General features: G+C 41.2%; 1 protein-coding gene across 1 annotated transcript in view; it reads left to right on the top strand.

Annotated features, from left to right (window-relative positions):
• Positions 1–7210, top strand: part of KBTBD12 (kelch repeat and BTB domain containing 12) — a 40919-nt gene extending 33709 nt beyond the window's left edge. Inside the window, exon 6 of the mRNA XM_010299347.2 lies at positions 4541–7210. Coding sequence (XP_010297649.1) covers positions 4541–4710 — 170 coding nt within the window. The 3' untranslated portion in view covers positions 4711–7210. The remainder of the gene's footprint in view (positions 1–4540) is intronic.
• Positions 7211–18976: the final 11766 nt, after the last annotated feature.

Below are 18976 nucleotides of genomic sequence, written 5' to 3'. Positions count from 1 at the left end.
GTGTAGCTATGCTGCAGGTAGCAGGCAGGTGAGCTTGTCCAAAACTACTTGGGATATCTCTGCCCTGCACTGATGCAGAGGCATCACGACTTGTGACTTGGCACGCGCTCGCACTACCCCCATAACTCTGTTTCCTCGTTCATAACATAGAGGCAAATCTACTGGCTGGTGTCAGTGGGTTTCTAGAAGAAAAAATGAATTATGGACCACATTTCTGCAAACTTGCCATAGATTTAACTCCAGTGAACTAAAATTCAGCATGATTTTTTTTTAGTTCAATGCTCTGGACACTGAACAGGCTGTAGTAGAGTGAATTTATTTGTATTGGCTTACAAACATAATAGCTGCATGGTTAATAGTCCTGGATGACCTATAGATTTTCTACCTGTTAAACATGTTGCTTAACTTTTCTACATCTGCCTCCCTTTAACCTCCCAACCCAAAACCTAATAATTGTATCTGAATGTTCAGTTCCAAATAGGAAAGAGAAAGCAAGGTCAAAAAAAGACCAAAAGTAGTAATAAATACTATATTCACACGGAAAGTTGTTCCTCCCCCCAACCTCCAAATCACAAATGGAATGCAGTTTAAAAAAAAAAAAGGCAGATCAAATATTTATGTTGCCTGCAGTCATACTGGGGGTCTTTCCAAGAATGGTTCATCCTGATTTATGGTCAATCCTGATTCAAATGACATGAGAAAACTTACAGCATAAAATGAAGTCTAGCCATATTTGGGGAGTGAATCATATTTGAAAATAAACCTTCTAAAGAGAAAACATGACTGTGTATATGGAGTGTAGGCAATCACTTACTGAAATTAATATTTTTGTTGGTTTTTCTGCACATTCAAAGAAAAAATTCATATGAAAAATTGTGGGAAAGTGTTTACAGACCAGAATATAAAAGAATTTAAAGATTAGATTCCTTTTACTTTCAGACTAGTGTATTTGCATATATGAAATATGATTTTAGCATTTATAAATGAAACATTTCCAGGTATAACTCAAGTTCTTTCACTGGGAATAGATGGGTTTGTTGGCTCAATGTTAGCTTTCAGTCTGCACTTGTACGTCAAAAAGACATAACTATACCAAAAGAGCTCTGACTTTCTTCTAACATACCACAATTTTTTGTGGGGTTAAATTTATGCTGGAAGTAATGTGCCCTATGCTGGTTTAGCCTTTTCCTTTCCTCAGTAAGAATAAAGCATACTGCTATAAACACTGTTTTACTGCTTGAAAAGGATCTGCATTAGGGTTAGGTTTGTACTACCTGAATAATTCTAATATAAAGTGGTTTAACTCCTATGCAGAAAAACCTAGTGTAAAGAAAGTTTCTTAAAACTTCTCACAGTTAAACAAAAATGTGCAGAAAAATACTGCCTCTTTGTAGAAAAAAATGAAAGCATTCAGAAAGGAGTGAAATCCTTTCATTAGGTAAGGTGGTTGTCTGATAAGTGATGCAGAATAATGCTATGTATGACAGGGAATTCTGTGGGGTGGCTTTTTAAGCAAGTAATCTGTGTAATACAGCCAATTTATTTTTGTAGATGTCATGTTATTCTCCTGTAAGAAAAATTGGCTGCTAAGATACTGCTTTAAAAAAAAAAAAATTGCAATTAAATCAGGTGAACCAATGAGGCAGAATCTGGAATTATTTGCACCTTCAGGCTTAAAACTGTTTATTGGGATTAAAGCCCAAATCCAGCGTTACAGCCTGGAATGAAAGGTATTCTCTTTGAAAAACTTTACCTTTTGTATTGTCCTAACCAAGAAAAAAAATTTAAAAAATTTAAAAAAAAAGAGAATTGAGGTGTTTAAACTCATTTCCCTGTTAAAAAGAAAGGGGGGAGGATGTCTTTTTTTCTGAAGTATGTATTCTGAGCACTGCTTTTCCTCACATGAACTTTCTCATCCAAAGGGTGTTGCTTCCTTTCACATTAACCGAGATAAGGCTTGAGAAATGATTGCTTCCTTTATTCCAACAACATATTCTCTTTATCTCCCAAGGGTTAAGAGTTAACTAACACCCCATGCGCTAGAAAGCAGAATTTGCTGAGTGGAACAAAACCAGTTACAACATCCAACAGAAAAGGGAAACAAGGGACACTAAAGGTTGTGAGTCACCAGGGTCAGGACAAAGCACAGCAAGGCTTGTAAGGAAGGGTTGCTGAATCTGCCTTTGATGTTTTAATTATGATTTTTTTTTCCTGAAGTGCTGCAATTACTCACAGAATGTCTCAGTTCCAAGGTTTGATTTTTTTTCCTCTGATTGTCTCATTTTTGTCATCATCCATGCCAAAGAAAATCCAGACATAAAAATTTATTGCATAAAGGAGATGATCTAATAATAAATACAGGGACTGGAGCCTCCCATGTCACAGCTTGGGTCTGTTTGTGTCTCTGTATTTGCCTCTTAAGAAAAACCTGTTCACCCTTGCAGGGTCCTATAGAAATGAGGTCTTTGCTGGTACTGCCATGAGTTATTTGTTTGCAGATTGTCAGTCATACCTTCTCTTCACGTGTAACTGGGATTTTTAGCAGTTTTCGGTCTTCTCTTGGACAGGTGCAGGTTTCCTACATATTATCATACTCCTTTAATATCCGGGTTCAATAAGCAAACCATCATGAGTATTGTTTCACTTTCTGTGAACAGCAGAAAGGAATGGAACAAGGACTACTTGGATGAGGCTAACTCCTGAAATCTTACCCAAATCTTATTCAAGCAAGCTCCTGGAGATCCATGAAAGTTCCAGAGGTCCAGGTTCGTACCAAGAGAAATTAGGTCACAATTAACTGTGACACATCTGAGGGGAAACGAGTACAGGCTGTGGACTGTGGGGTGGAGATGCTGTGCTGCACTCCTTTATCAGGTGAGAGAGGGGGCACAGATGGAGAATGGTTGGTGAGTGGTTTCCTTAGATAAACGTGACAAAAATGTGCAGAAATTTCCATAAAGCTGAGACATCCACAGCTCCTGTGCATGTGCAGGACCTGCAGTAAACAGAACTGTCCTGAGTCAGCTCAGTGAGGAGGCAGATCCTGGGAGGGGGACAAGTCTTGCTTCCATCCGACCTCCCCACATCCTGAAGCTACTTGCAGAGAAGCCCCAGGGGTATTTTAAATCCCATGGCACTGCCATCGTAACAACACCACCAATTTTGCATGGAACCTAAAGCACGACAGCACTATCTTGGGGGTACTAAACCCCCAGGGTTGCTGGCCTCTGGAGGAATATGAGGTCTGTGTTTCCCCAATGAGAAACAATATATGCCTTGGGGATGCTCTTCTGCGTTTGACTCTTTGCCCCTTCTTCAATCCTTTGCTGTGGGTTCCACAGAAGGGCAGCGTCCAAACGGTGAGATGCAGTTGATGGATATGAAGGATAGGGTTGTTTGCTGTTGGTTTTGTTTTGGTTTTTAAAATAAAAGTTTTCTGGAAGGGATAGCTGAGTGGGAACCTCAGTCTGGATCCTGTAAAGTTTAGCCTGTCACCGGTCTTTCAAAAGTAAAACAGTGTTCAGTGTACGATGTTTCTTGCTATGATGGTTCCTATCCTGGTACATGTGACATGTCTGTGCTTGGAAATCTGAGGCCTGGCTTCTAATACATCTATCCAGAAATTCAGCAGAAGGAAGCTGACAGCAAAGCACATGCATGTCCTCAGCTCTAAGTGAGAAAAGTCTAGACTAAGGGTACTTGCTTTGAGAAAGCAACTTGAAGAAAAAGTGAGCAGGAATGAAAGAAGCTTTTTATTTTTAGGAGAGAACTTGGCTTTGAGTAACAATTGCTGGAGAGTTCAGGACTTTTGATAGCAAAGAAAGGGTTTGCGTTCTTATAAGAAGTTTAATAGAGCACTGCTGGTTGACAACTATGGTTCTCTGCTGCACGGTGATTCTTTCATTATTGTTAGTCTCAGTAAAAAGCTTCTTGTCTTGAGATTGGCTGTGATTTAATGGCATTCTTCTAACCTGACTGTTCATGACAAATTCCTCAGCACTTCAGAACAGCTGAAGTACATTTAAAGCCCTGGAGGTTTGTTTCTGTCTTTATTTCTCCCCAAATCACAGGATGTCCAGACTTCGCACCCAAGAAAATCCATAGTATTGGAGTGCTTCCAGCAGCCTGAGAGCTGCGTTTTAGTCGGGGCAAAGAAAAGATAACGTCCTGCATGTAGACACGCTCATTAACAATAGGCAATACTCTGTCTCTAAAAGATGAGCATTTGACAATTGATTGCACAATGAAATGCCACCTGCATACTTGTACCAAGATGGAGCACTTCATGCTTTTGTCCTGGCAGCTGCACCTGGAGCCCGGAGTGTGAGAACTGAATACGCTGTGCAGATCTCCATCTGCACTATTTCATTTGCTGTATGTTGACAACTCGCATGCTCCTCGAACAGTGTAGCTGTTAGTACCGCAAAGATTACATTTTCATTGCCACCTTACAGAAGGGTCATAATAATAACTGCACAAACCTCTTTGATCCTGTTTGACTCGACTCCTGATGCCTGCTGATATTGCTTGTGTCTTTCAGCTCGTCATGAAGTTATCACCAAAGAGATCCTCGAGCTAGATACGTGGGAGAACCAGTGGAACGTGGTGGCCATCAACGTCCCCATGCACGACAGCTATGATGTTTGCCTTGTTGCTAGGCTAAACCCGCGGGATCTTATCCCTCCTCCCCCGGATTTAGTGGACCAATAGAAGTTCAATGACTCTCAGTGCTTCCAGATTCTGCAGAAACTGAAGAATTTGGAGCGATAAATGCTGCATTGGCTCTGGATGACAGCTGAGTCCCATGGAGAGGAGCCGACAACACATGCTTAAGGACAGAATTGCCTTTGAACTGCACTTTGCAGATGATGCTTAATTTGCTAGTACTGGTACTCTGGACTTCTGTGATTGAAAGTCAAGGTTGCCCAGCCTTTGTGCGTGGGTCTTCATCTTTCATCTGGCTGTGCAAGCTCCAGTGTCGGGTGCAGCTTGGGCTTCTGGGACCCTTTGCCTCACGGGCACAGTGGCAGCCCAGGGCTCATTTCACAGCAGAACGTGACATGTGAAGGAAAGCTCTAGCCAGGGAAAGCCCTCCTTTGCTGTTCATCCCTCCTGGTTCTACTAAGCCAGCGAGGAGGCGAAGAAATGTATTAAGTCAGCTGAGGAAAACCAGCCCAGCAGTGCCAAAGGGCCAGACTGCACTTGGCTGATGCAGGGGCAGAGGTAAAACAGAGAAAAGCTTTTTTTTTTTTAAACAAAAAAAAATAGGCAAGGTTCATTAGTGAAGCCCACCGGCTACTGCAAACATGATCTAACCCACAAACAGGGACAGTCAAGAGATCCTGCCCTTGCCAACAGAGCCAGCGCTAGCAGAAAACTAGTCTTTTGGCAACAAGTCACAAGCGAGTCTTCCAGCAGGGTCAGTAGGCAGTCGGTACCAAAGACAAGAAGAATCCTACATTTTCACGTAGATTCTACCTGTTACAAGGTCTGGTGTGACCAGAACCTTCAAGCTCAGTTAGAAAACCTTCTTCCTTTCAGAGATGAAGGGCATGTAAATTAAAAAATAATAAATGAGATCAGTGTTATCTCCCTATCAGCTCTTCAGCTACAGAGATAGGTGTGCTAAACAGTAAATGTTTATATAACAGTAGCTGGTTTTATAGAAGTAGCTTTAATGAAGTAGCATAAGGTAAATTCTCTACCAACAGAATTGGCTATAATCACAGGGAAGAGGAATAATTCAAACAGTGTTTCTTAAGGCAGCGTTAGCCTTTATATGTTAGAGAGAAAATTGTGACCAGTACTGCTATGCCATTTGAATTACCAATAACTGTTCATCAGCTCTCTGGTGCCTGCCTTACAGTGTATCCGTCTGTCGCTGCCTGGGCAGTATGGACAAGAGAACTGGAAATCTCAGTTGTGCTCTTGGGCCAAAATTGCAAATGATAGTATGCTGCAACGCAGCAGGAATGTCAGAGGCAAACTAAGAGTGCAGGGATGATCATTGTCAGCAAGAAGTTGCTTTTGATGGCTACAAAAGCAGCAACAGAACTGGAAGGAAATAATTGGCAAAGAAATGAGGGAATCCATCAGGTAGTTCATCTGTAGTTACTTGCAGGATTTGCACTTCAAAGCATCTCCATTTTCTTTTTCAATCGCATTTTAGGCTGCAAAAATGCCAGCTGTTTTTTGTTAGGCGATTGTTTTGCCTGCAATGCTTACGGCAGAGAGAGATGGAGAGGATGACCCAAAAGCCCTTCTCCAGTTCTGACTTTTCTGATTCATGAACTATTCTCTAAAATATCTAGTGGGAATATTAAGCTATCATATAAAAACAATTAGCAGGAAGGTCACTAAAGTTTACCTGATAACTATAGTATCACACTGAGGACTGCTCAGACAATAAGGGACTTGGCAGGGAAGAACTAAATCAAACATGTAGAAAAGGAGTAAATCTGTGAGCCTTACAGCTAATCTCTTGTCTCCCTTTGTTTCCCAAGCAGAATGAGTGTCACAGCCTAAACATGTACTCTTGTGTTTGTATTTCTGTATCATCCAGTCATTCTTTTTTCTTTCCATTGCTCATGTAGGTCATCATCTGTCTAGAGTTGTGACAAGCATGAACTTCAGTGGTACAAATCAGTGACCGGTTTGTAGAGTCTTAACCACTCTGGTCGCTAAAGGATAAGATCAAGGAGGCGATACAACTCTGCTTTAGTATGTTTTTAAACAAAATCAGTAGAAAGTTCCTCCAATTAACCATCCCATATTGGAAAGTCTTTTTTTAACTTTTGTTGTTACTGCAAAGTAAAGGTAATCTTGTTCTAATTTCTCTGCAGAGCTCTTGAGGCAGCTGGAAGCAATGCTCTTGAGTGTCAGTTAAGTGTTTCCTTGTAAGACTCCAAATTCTGCAATTGTATCTACTGATTTTGCTTTTTTCACCTTTTTTGTTTTAAGGAAGAATGTTTTAAAGGTTGGTTTTGGGTTTTTTTTGTCTTCTGTCTCTGGTCTGTGGTCTGCTCCTGACAATTCAAATCCTTCTGTGGTTTAAAGCCTGAGTTAATCTACTGGATTTCACTCTCTGAAAGACAATCTACTTGGAACATTTTAAGGGGAGAAAGGAGACTTTTGCTGGTTTTCAGTAGTCATATTTGAACATATATGTGGAACACAGCAGAGACTCCTCTATTAAACTTTTATTCCAGTAGTGAGCTGGCTGCTTCCTTCCCACTTCACGTTTTGCTTTTTCGACTGATACTTAGTGAGCTGGATGGACAGACAGTATGTACTCTGAGGTCTGTTTTGATAACCAAGGGGAGTAATTGCATATGTTTTATATACCGGCCTTGCAATGAGGTAGTATGAGCTGTAGCGGGCAGTTACCAGGTTTTTCTTTGTGTGCCCCCGCAAATGATGTGCCCTGGCACGCACCGAGCAGTGTGCTCCCTGATGCCCGCAGGGTCTGACTGTTAGCGGGGACTCGTGTGCCCGGGTCCCTCAGCTTCTGCCCAAGTCTGAATGTTTAGCGCGATATATCAAGCAGGGAATTGTTTTCTTCTGGATAAAATATGTAAAATGGGGGCACTAACTTCTTAATTTTGTGTGGGCCCTGCGTAGTTAATGGTTTGCCCTTGGGGCGACTACAATTTCTAAACCAATACTTGGAAATGAAAGCTTGACAGAGGAAGGAAGGAAGAAGCAGAAAGCATGCTTATTGAGAGGTATAGATCTCAGCCAAAATGCTTCTGAGAGTATATGAATACTGCGTGTCTGAGATGTCCATGGGTGATCTCACATTGCTGGGAAAGTCCTTAAGAGTCTTAATTTCTTCTATTACAAATCCTGATGCAAGAAAAAAGAAATTAACAGAATATACATTCTCCAAGCTTGTGAGTTTCACTGAAATAATAGTTTACTTCAGCCCCTTTCCACCCGAGCAATAGTTCGCTGAGCGTTTAATCAAGGCTGTCTTGACATCATCCATAATTCTAAAATGCAAACAAAGCAGTGCTGGCAAGCTACCGACTATTTAAATGAATGGGGGGCTTATTAAGCAAAGGCATACGCTGCAGTTTCACTTGAAACGCTGAAGTACATCACTAGTTGCCAAATATGAAGAAAAATGTTGGAGAGGTAGCTGGTCACGTGGCACACAGGGAGTAAAGCAAAAAATGAAATGCTCTAAAAAGCTAATTGAAGCTCTCCATTTTTATCCCCAGCTCATGTTTTGTTTAGAAATTGTCCATGTATAACTGATTTCATAAGGATCCCTGTAGATGTCTCATCCGTTTTCATATGTGTGGTCACAGAACTGCCCAGTACTGCGACTGCCTGTGGCTCGGTCCCTGCCTGTGCCAGGCAAACACATGTGTATATTTTGTGTGTCTGTAATACTGAAATTCATGGGGCAGTTTCTGTATTGTGTTCCAGCTGTATTGTGCCACTCAGGAAGCCTTGATATGCCAACAGAAAATTGTCCTGGTGCACAAAGAGCTGTCAGCTCCTCTCCCAGTGCTCCCAAATATGCTCCAGGTAAGAGGCTGTGGGAGCATCAAAACCAAGAGACTGGCAACAGAGACGAGAGCTGCTCCCAGAGTGTTACAACATGCAGCGGAGCCAAGGTGGGGTGGAACGATCCTCCCCATCCCTTCCTAGGGAAGGTTCCTATGTAAAAAGATTTGGTTCTGGATCTTCATCTTGTATTTTTTCCTCTACTTGGAATGTGTAATGAGATCGTTGATCACCTGAAAAGCAATGGAAAAAATGCTAGAATAATATATTATTTTTAAAAGTATATATTAATGAATATCTATATTGTTTTTCTGCTGATCTGGAAGACAATGGCATTCTTTTAATAAGCTGTTTACCTAGTGATTGTGATCTTAGCTACAGTGATGGTCTCTTTCACAGGCTGCTCTCCTAATGGATTATGTAGCTCCCCTGAAAATTTGTTTCATGAAGCACAATGCTTTGAATTACCAGGTCAGAATTTCAGTTACTCTTCTGCAAATTTCTGTGGCTCTCCCTACAGCTTTTCAAGTGGACTCTAGCTTCAGCTTCAAAGAAAAGCTATTTCACCCCCAGTTGTGCTCAGCTGGAACTAGTACATTTGCAATTTACTGTCATTTGACATGTAGAGGTTGAAAGCAAAGGAAATATTGGAAAATGGCTAAAATATACACAGAACGCATGCAGAAGTACACTTCTTTTCTTGGCAAATGTCCCCTCTGTGTTTACTGCCCTGCCCGGGTGTCTGACGGAATGATTTACTAATAACCTATGATTGCAGCCACAGCGAAGGCCGTGCTGGGGCTGCGTGTTTGTGCTGCCAGAGCAGAGAAGAACCAGCATGGTGCAGAGCTGCGGCTCCTGACAGGCTGGCCTGCCTCGCCGTGAGAAATTACCTTCAAACAAGAATGCATTTAAATGTTCCAGGACGTATACTCCTATGTGTTTTATATACATATGTATAACATTATTTTTAGAAGTTCTTTACTGACAGTAGTGAGATGCTTTTTTGATGCATACCTGGCAACTCTGTCTTCTGCATAGCTCGTCAAGGTACTTCAGAAAAAGTGCTGGTCTCTAAATATATAGAATTATTCCAGGCTTCAAGTAAAAAAGAACCTTAAATTCCTTACTGAGCTGGGGAAATGTTTTAGTCCTCTCCCATGTCTCCTTCCTTCTCCAATTTTTTGCTGGCTGCAGTGTTCTCCTCAGAAGCTCGGAGTCCTCTTGAAAGCTTTGTGCAAGTCTGTTCTGTTTCTCTTTCCCTAACCCCATTTCTGCCTCAGCCTGCTTGTCTGACCTTAAACTCCTCCTTTCCCCCTTCAGTTCCCCAGAAGATGGGAACAGCCACTCGGGGGGTTCACCAGGCTCCAGGCTTCTCAGAAGCCTGTCCTTCCACCTTTGAAGGACGGAAGGAAGACCATACGAGCTCCCTGGATTTGAGGACACTCATCTTTGAGCAGGTTCTAGCCACAGCCCAAATTCTGTCGTTCAGTCTCATTGCAAATAAAACCCGCCTGCTCTGCAACATCGCTGGTCCTCTGCAACATCGCTGGTGACCTGCCTCCTGCTTGGTCTTTCTGCTGTCCTGCGGCGTGATGCTGGTAAGTTTGACATTAAATGCCTTGCGTACTGCGCATGCCATAGCTGTAATGACTGCGGGCACAAGCCATTATCATTATCTCTGATTCTTGAACACTAGTTGCTACTAAAACTGTCTGAAGCACAGAGGGAGGCGTCTTCATTATTGCATTACAGCTTATGTCTTAAAACCAGATTTTCTCCCGCAGTCAGGCCAGGTTTCACTAAAGAACCTGGTCTCCTATTTAACAGGTTTTAGTATTGGTATTTTTTCTCCACTTTGTCCTTTCTAGTAATTCTTTATAAGAACGCAAGTGACTTCACCAGCTTTTCTATGAAAGGCATTATCCAAACTGGCCTCCCGAGGCCGCTGGCTTTTCATTATCCGGGTCGAAGTACAGCCACTAAAGTGCCAGTCAGCTGCACTACTGTATCTTCTCACTCAGCAACTTCATAGTAGAGGAAAATGTATTTCATATGTACATACAGTAATGTGAGAGGAAACCACTTCCCACATACACAAATTCCTGACTCATTCCTTTCAAATGTGGCTGAAGCAACTGCTGAATGCTCACACAAAAAGCTATGATACCCATTCAATAGGCTTTTCCAGGCTTTCCAGTATGAGGAGGAGGATCACAGAAAATGTCTTGTAACTAGAGCACAGATTGGAAATTTGAACCTCTGGGGTTTGTTTCCAGTTCAATTATTCTGTTTACTAGTCTTGGGCATCTGGGCTCTGCGCCTGGGTTCACCCATGTAAAATAGCTATAGTAATGCACCTCCACTCATTTTGGGGGTCTGCCTTGCTGTGTCTTTAGAGGGGGTGGCTCCCAGATGTTACATTGAGATCCACAGATCAAAAAGCATTATACAATGGTAGAATAATCATGTTATTGCACTGCTGTCATCTCCCTGATTCTTGGTGACAAGGTTGTCCACAGCGTTCAGAAACTGAGCCTTCCTGGGAAAGGAGACCGGATGTTTGCAGCTAACCAGGGCATCTTGTATACTCCTTCACAGAAAAGCAATGAGAGATATCTAATTGTGTAATAAGTTAAGTAGAAGAAGAAATAAAAGGCTTATTTGCCTTCATAGCTAGTCATACTTCTACACAGGCAGAACTAATCTCAGCAAATTGAGAGGTCACTAATTGAGGCTAAATTTGAGCAGTAGTAATTAGAAGAATGAGTGAACTGTATTTTTTTTTTCAAAGCAGATTTGATTTAATAAATTATGCTGCTTAGCCACTGTTGCTACGAAGCAAAAAACAGAGAAGGTGCTTTACAGAAGTGTAGTAGATTTACTGGGTAACTGAGACCTGAATTTAGATGATCTACCACAGCTTTGACAGGAAAGCTTCAACTCTCCAGGGATTCTTATAATGAATCTGTGATGCATTTAACTAGCCACTACAAGGCACTGTTGCATCCAAGGAATAACCTACAGAATATGCAAAAGAGGGGTTTAGGATGTTGCTAAAGTGTAAACAATGTGGCATCTACTTGTTGAGTTACTGAATTGATAGTAGGGATTGTGTTGCCTTCCCCACCAGTGTGCATGAGTAAATAATCTTAGTTGAACTGACGAGTTATTTATAATACTTACTGACAGGTAATTTATAATACATTAGGCCTGAGATTCCAAAAATCTTTTAGGTTAAGATAAGTTTTGCAGGGTACAGAATGTTTGTTACTAAGCAGACAGTGAGATATAATGGCATTTCCCTGCAGTTAAAAAGCCCCAACAAAACAGCAACATAAATAAATGCAGTTATTTTGCAGGACAGCACTGATCAGAAAGCTGCCTAATTCCTTTGTTTCTATTTAATATGTTAGACTGGAAGCCTATGTGCAACAGCTAGTTGGCAACCTTTAAAAAATCAGAGAGAGTTACACAACAAAATTTAAAAAATAGGACAGATCCTTCTCTCACACACACTAGTGTAAGTCAAGTATAACTATTTTTTTAAGTCAGTGATGAAACATAGGTGTGAGAAAATGCTCAGACCTAAGACCTACCTAAAAATCTCTCTCTGCTCAGGGAGAGGCTCACAAGTGTTAGGATTTCACCCTTCTGGTGAGATAAAAAGGCAACGAAGTGAAAGATGAGATGTGAGAGACTGGTAAATGAAATCAAAACCTTTCTTTCTAGCCATAAGGTCAGACACAGTGCGGGTCAAGCTCTGCTGGAAGTTGCTCCTGGTAGATGGGCATCTACTGACCACTGTGAAGCATGTTACTATATGGCAGTCCCATATCTAGCAGACAGAGGATCAAACTGCTAAAAAATACCCCACCAAACACACAAACAGGGAAAAAACCCCAACATTATCATGGCTAGCCTCCCTCCTGGGTCCCTAAATAGCAAAGTCAAGGTCTAAACACCTGTAATAGTCACCTTCCAGTCTCCAGATGATTCCTGTTAGCAGTGTTCAAGATACCAGGCAAAGGAATTTTGCACTAGTTTTGTCTACACTCACGAGAGGGAGAGATACCACAAAGATATAAGGGAGGTCAAACCGAGGCAGTGGTGAAGACAAGGGGAAGAACTCCTAAACCAGCCTCGTCTTTAAAACCATTTCAGATGTGTCTGTTCCATTTATTCTCCATTCTGCCCCTACTCCCAGTTAATTCACTGCAGCAATAACTCATTGAAAACAAAGGGAGCAGTCCCTTATTTGTCAGTTCAAATCCTACAGGAAGAAAGCCCATATTTAATCTAGGTCCCAAATGTCCCATCAGACATTTCAGTGTCTATCATTTGTGTATATTTTTCTACATGCCCCTGGAATGACAGGCTAGATGCTCAGACTGCTCTCTCTCTAAGTTCTCTCCGATAAAGTGTTTGAATTCTACTCTTGATTACAATGACACTCACCCAGAATAGGACAGCATCTCCCTAACCATGTTCCCAAAAAAACCAGATCCCCTTTGCATTTTCTAGAAGGCAAACCAATGGAAGAACTGATCTTCTTAAGTATTATATGCAGAGACAGCTATGACTACTATAATGCATACAGAAATAAGGCCATCCCTAAATCCTTAGTCCTCTTAAAATTGCAATGGTGAAAATTGTACTTTGTGACAGCTGGTGGCATGGGCTCTGTCTTCTTTTTTGCGTTTAAGAAGGGTCAGAGCAAAGGACTCTACATGGATCTCGTCCCACAGAATTGTACTAAGCTGTGTGCTATTGATAGGACAGATCTTTCCAGATTGCAGTGAAGTCTTAAATTCTAGCTTATATTCAGAAGACACAAAGGTTAAAGGGTTCTTAATATGCTTATTCCTTGCAGGTCTTTCAGTAATGATGCCTTTTAAGGCTGCGTTGCTCACTTCAGTACTTAGTCTACAACAACACAAAATGCACAGGGAAAGGTAAGAAGGAAAGTGGCCTTTAAAGGTGTCTGATGGAGTCCGGCTCCTCTCTTCTGTCAGTTGGGACGCACCTGCACGTAGGTGTATGTTGGTAACAAAGCTATAGCCATATTGCAGTTGTGAGATGTGATTTTAAGCTGAATAGATGTACCCAAGCCAGATGTAATGATTAGCAATGAAGATTCAATAGTCCAGGTGTCAGCTGCCCTGGCAATTCAGTGCGATCTCTTGCTGCCTCGGACAGCCCATGCTGAAGCCCAAGCTGTTATGTGCCCACCGCTCTCGTTAATTATCAGTCTCAGCTAAGGCTAACTAAGGTGTTCATTCACATTGCAGTCGGAACTACTAAACAAGTATGAAAAAAGACTAAATCTGTAGTTCAGCTGCAGAACTTGAAAAAGTCTTTTGGAGCCAGATCATTCCGTAGCCCACGTTGCCATGAAGCTACAGAATTGCCTGTACTGGCACAGCACAAAGAGAGGCACAGAGACAGGAACAAGCGCCCGCTAATGGGGGTGTGGTGTGGCAGCTGCTTGTGCCAGCACTGCCACTTGAAAATTCGCTCATCAAACTGTGCCTTAATGCACGAGCATTCACCTCGGCTCTGAAGCTAGCCCGCTGCAAAGCCTGCTCTTTGGAGTGCTGTAAGGGGACAAATAGTCAAAGACTATACAAAGATTGATAATTGCTACAAAGCCTTGTCATGACTCATGCATTAATAGCTTACTGCTTGATGGCTTCTCATGCAAAGATGCCAAATAGCATATGAACAAAACCATGGGATAGGAAGTTCACCCTCTTTCCAGTATTCACCGCTGATAAAAACCTTCCTAGAGGTTTTCGTTAAGCACTTTTCAAAACGGATTAAGAATCCAGCCCTGCCCAGTGTTACAGCATGGAGCAGTCATCTGATGCACAAAATAACAGTTATCTTGCCAGGAAATTTGCTGTACTAATGCTGCTGTCCTAAGCAGCTCAATCTTTAATCTGATTTCTTTGTTTCTTATTTGAGGCAAGCCGCTGTAACAGAAATGTTCAGCAAAGACCGCTAAGCCACTTGGCATGTCTATAGAACTCAGGCGTGTTAACTCTTCTCTTGCTCTTTCCAGCTGGCCAGGGTCCTGCTCGCTTGCATTTAAGGAGGACTTTAATGTGCTTGTACTACTGTGATATTGAAAGATCAGTTTGTAGCTACTGTTTTATTTTCCTAGCTGAGCTAGGTAAATATTAATAAAGACTTACATGGGTTACTTTTATAAGAAAGTAAATCTTTATAAGCAAAAATCCAAAGTGAAGCGGTAGCTTGCTTTTTTGCAACCATCTGTGCACTCCGTGTTTAATCATATTTCTGTTGTTATTGGATTTACTGGATACATTTTATAAAGTGCTTTAGGAGATCCACAGGGATGGGATGTGACCCGGCAGGATTTTTGGCCAATGATTTGCAATAGGAGCGGGATCAAACCAAGCCTGTCACCCTGTTAGCATTTACAAAAGCATTCTCTGAGACCGAGAGATAAATAGTAATCAAAAGTCAATTAAAAAGAAGTGATATGTTGTAATTTATAGCTAGTTTAGATTTAAACTGCAATTTTTAGAAGGACAGAAAGTTATCAAGAACACTTTGTGTGGCCAACCTGAATACAAAACTGAAATTATCCAGCTGCTGAAAGTCCCTGTAGTTCCACTAAAAATCTGGGTGGATCAATTCTAGAGAAGGAACCAACCACTGGGAATGCCAGTACAGAAATCATAACATAAAACCTGCCACTGAACCATCCACAAAAATCATCTGCTCTATTTAAATTATAGTAGGTTTTCGAGGGGCACTTGTTAAAAAATCTACGCCAAATTTCATGTCAATAAAACAGTTTAGACAAAACTGGAGTCAAAGAACAGTGGAAATACAGCTGCCTGGGGACTGCCCGTAGTCAGACTGCAGAAGAGCTGGTCACTGGGTTAATGACACAGTGAAACCCTTTTGTAGTACGGGAAAAGAAAATCCATTAGAAAAACCTACAGAGACATCTAGCTCTATTACCTAACATCTGCAGTTGTCTGCCATACAGTGGTGTATGCTGGAGATAAGCAAGCATGATAAAAATGTTGTAATAACCTTTAAAAATGGGAGACTGGAAATACAATGCTGTTTTTACTTGCAAAGTGTTTCTCATGCAAGTGTCCCTGGGAGATGTTTTATAATAAAGTTTGAATGAAATACAATAAAAATCAAATCAAAGCTCATTCACTCTATACCAAACAGAACAGCTCAGGTTTCAGCTTTGGTTTTAAAGCCAGGAAGAGAATTTACTTGATGAATTTCTGCTGCTGCTCAGAATTAAAAAAAAAAAAAAAAAAACCAACCAAAAAGACAATAGCTCAGAAGGTAATTTACAAACAGTTTGGATTTAAAAGCTGATGTTGTCAAGAGATCAAAAATGAAAGACTCACAGAATTATTCAGCAAGCTGCAAATATCCATAAAGTAAACAGAATTCAGTTCTATTCCAGGATTGAAAGCATAATTTTACATGTACAGCATTTTCTTTTCAAGTATGCATATGACAATGACCACATGCAAAAATATCAACGTATTACACGTTTCATTTGCATGAAAAATTCACGCAATTACAAGCAAAGCTCAGCCTCTACTGCGTGCGCACCGCAACAGTACACATTCATGTACGAATGAAAAATGGAACTCTAGGTCATTGTGTGCATGAGGTTATTCAAATTCAATGTCCAAACACTGATTTCCAAAACAACAGCCCATGTGGATGCAGAAGTCCAATGCCCACGTAGTTACTTTTTTTGACTACTGTCAGAACATTCCAGCTGGACTAAAGGAATCCAGCATCATTTAAGATTTGATGACCTGAAAACCAGACAGCCTCCTCTTATTGGTACTTTTCCATTCCCAAATATAGGTCCAGTGTGTTTTTAGCATGAAAGGTATTTTTGCTAATGCCTCATAAAATTCTCAAAGAAATTAATGCTCTGTGCCAAAAGCTGTTTCTGCAAAGGTGTAAAGGCTCTCTCAGAAGGTTAATAGCGATGATTTCTAATCCTGGCCCACTTCCACATGGCGACTGTTACAATCGAGCTGGCAGTGATTTTTATGTCAATGAGTCAAAACTATATGTATCTGGTTACTGGACTATAGGCACTTAAGGGAAATTGGCATCCATATTTCCAAGACAACATTTTTTTTTCCTTAATGTTCCAAACACTGTTGTTTGGTTGTTTGGTTTTTTTTCTAAATAATGGTTCCACATCAATAGTTTAATGATTAAAAACCAGAACATATAAGCAAAAGTTCTTAATCCCTAGAAATATGAATATGTTTGGGTTAGTTAGCTTTATTATAATTTTTTATAGACTCCAGTTAGATAAGCCACTGTAAAACAAGTAGGGCATGAAAAATAACTGTTCTGTGGGGGGTTTTTTACATAAAAAATTACATTGGAGACTTGAAAAAACCTTAAAAAAAGAGAGGAAGAGAGCACGTGGGAAGCATTTAGATGTTAAAAAGAGACTTTAACCTTGTATTAGCTGTGGGCCTCTTAGTCTTGCTGAAATATTCACCTGTTGGTTCACCATGAACTGGTATAATTTGTAGGCTGTCAGCTGAGAACCAGCCATTCTCAGTCCGGTCTGGAGCTGTGTGGCCAGCACTAGCCAACACTGCATCCCTCGGGGCAGGATATAAAACCTCTTCATTCTTCTTGCATATGTTTCAGCTGCCCGTAGTGTGTGTACTGACAGTGGCAAGTATCTGCCTGACCTTGTGTGCTGATCTGCATAATTTTACCGTAATTTGTCATCATCTGTTCCCGTCACGGCATGCTTTAGCAAACAGAAGGTAGCTTTATTACAGAGCTTTTTCTGAATCGACAGCACTGCTATCGTTGCAAAACTACATGTTACGTTTTGTTTCTACTTGAAATATCGAGGCTTCACTTGAAGATATGGGATGAAATGCTGGTCCTGTTGAAGTTTTGTTGTTGTTCTTTGACAAGATCAGGGTTTAGCCGCTGGCCCCTTGTGTTACACAAGTGCGTGTTATTGAGCGGGTCTGTCTTATCAGAGCCAGAAATCAGGATCCTAGTTATTGAGAAAGCACTGCTGTAATACAGCCAGCTAAGAGCATGATTAAAGTTACAGTATTATAAAGTATTTTAGATACCTTATTAAGTACTGCCATAAATGCATGGAATAAAGTGATGTTCTAGGAGCACCTGGCTGAACAAATTGGAGAAATAGGGATGTGAGTCATAACAGGAGTTTAGGATTCAAAACATTTCATGCAAAGCAGTACAAAGACATTCAGTTAACCTCTCATGTCCTGATAATGATGTTGGAAATTCTTTTGTGCATTGCAATACTGGACTTATGCCTAGTGGGGAAGCTAAGCTTACTTCTTTTGAAGTATCTAGGGCAATTCTATTTAATCAGTGGTTTGGGTATCTCATTTTAGGTATCTAAATTGGAAATTTTTTGCAAATACCCATAGTTATGAAACACTCTGTGATCTTCAGGATAGGATAAAATTTTGCATTTCTTACCCATCTGGACATAGCAGAGATGAATTTCATGCCTTATAGAAATTGCAGGTTTCATCTTTTAGAATGCATTTCTTCAACTGGAAATCAGCTAGCCTAGAAAGAATTTACATTTTTTTAAAGCCCCTTCTATTAAGGAATCAGAGGGTTTGATTGGCTAGAAAAAAATTAATTCACTCATTTCTTTGTTCCAATTAGACAGAAAGACCTTTTCACATGGCATCTCCCATTGCCCTGTACCTCTCGTTGCCCTGTAATAAGTGCAAATCTATGTAAGAAAATGTTACTCCGTGATTCTTCAACTAGAAATGTGGCTCTCAACATCTCCCCGCTACAGAAGATTCCTGTCTGCCTTTTGGCACGCTGCTTCAAGTTGCTCAGGCAAACTGGGAGATTATCCCCTGAGCACAGACTGCAAGGGAAACTCCAGCTCTGTTGAAATCAATGGAGCTTGGCTGTTGGCCTTAAAGGAGCTAGCAGTTAAGTCTCTTTTAGGTTAGCAGCATAGTAAACAATTTGTTTTAGAAATGCCGTCTACTCGGGGTTCCCTGAAGGTCATCCTTACATCCATGGTCACCTGCCATTCAGTCCATGAGCTTCTGCTTGTGATCTGAATTGTTTCATGCATGCTGTGGGCTCTAGAGCCCATCTACCTGGGTGGATAAATCAGTGAGGACATCTGACAAGCAGCCGTCAAACAGCCTGAGAGACAGCACGGGGGTGGGAGGCAAACGGGAGGTAAAGCATGTCATGGTTGTGGTTGCTCCTTGCAACGCTCTGTCAGTGCAGTGGAGATACAGCTGCTACATCAGAGCACAACTGCATGGAGCTCCCCACGCGCCGATCTCTTTGGGGAGCCTCGCTGAAGTGAAGGGGTCTCTAACAATATAGCTGTACTATGCAGAGAAAGAGATCAGAGTGATCTCCTGAAGTATCGCACCCTGAG

This window comes from Balearica regulorum, chromosome 10, assembly GCF_011004875.1.
Source record: "Balearica regulorum gibbericeps isolate bBalReg1 chromosome 10, bBalReg1.pri, whole genome shotgun sequence".
NCBI classification, from domain to species: domain Eukaryota; kingdom Metazoa; phylum Chordata; class Aves; order Gruiformes; family Gruidae; genus Balearica; species Balearica regulorum.
The sequence above is the reverse complement of the archived record's forward strand: the minus strand, read 5'-3'. Positions and strand labels throughout refer to the sequence as shown.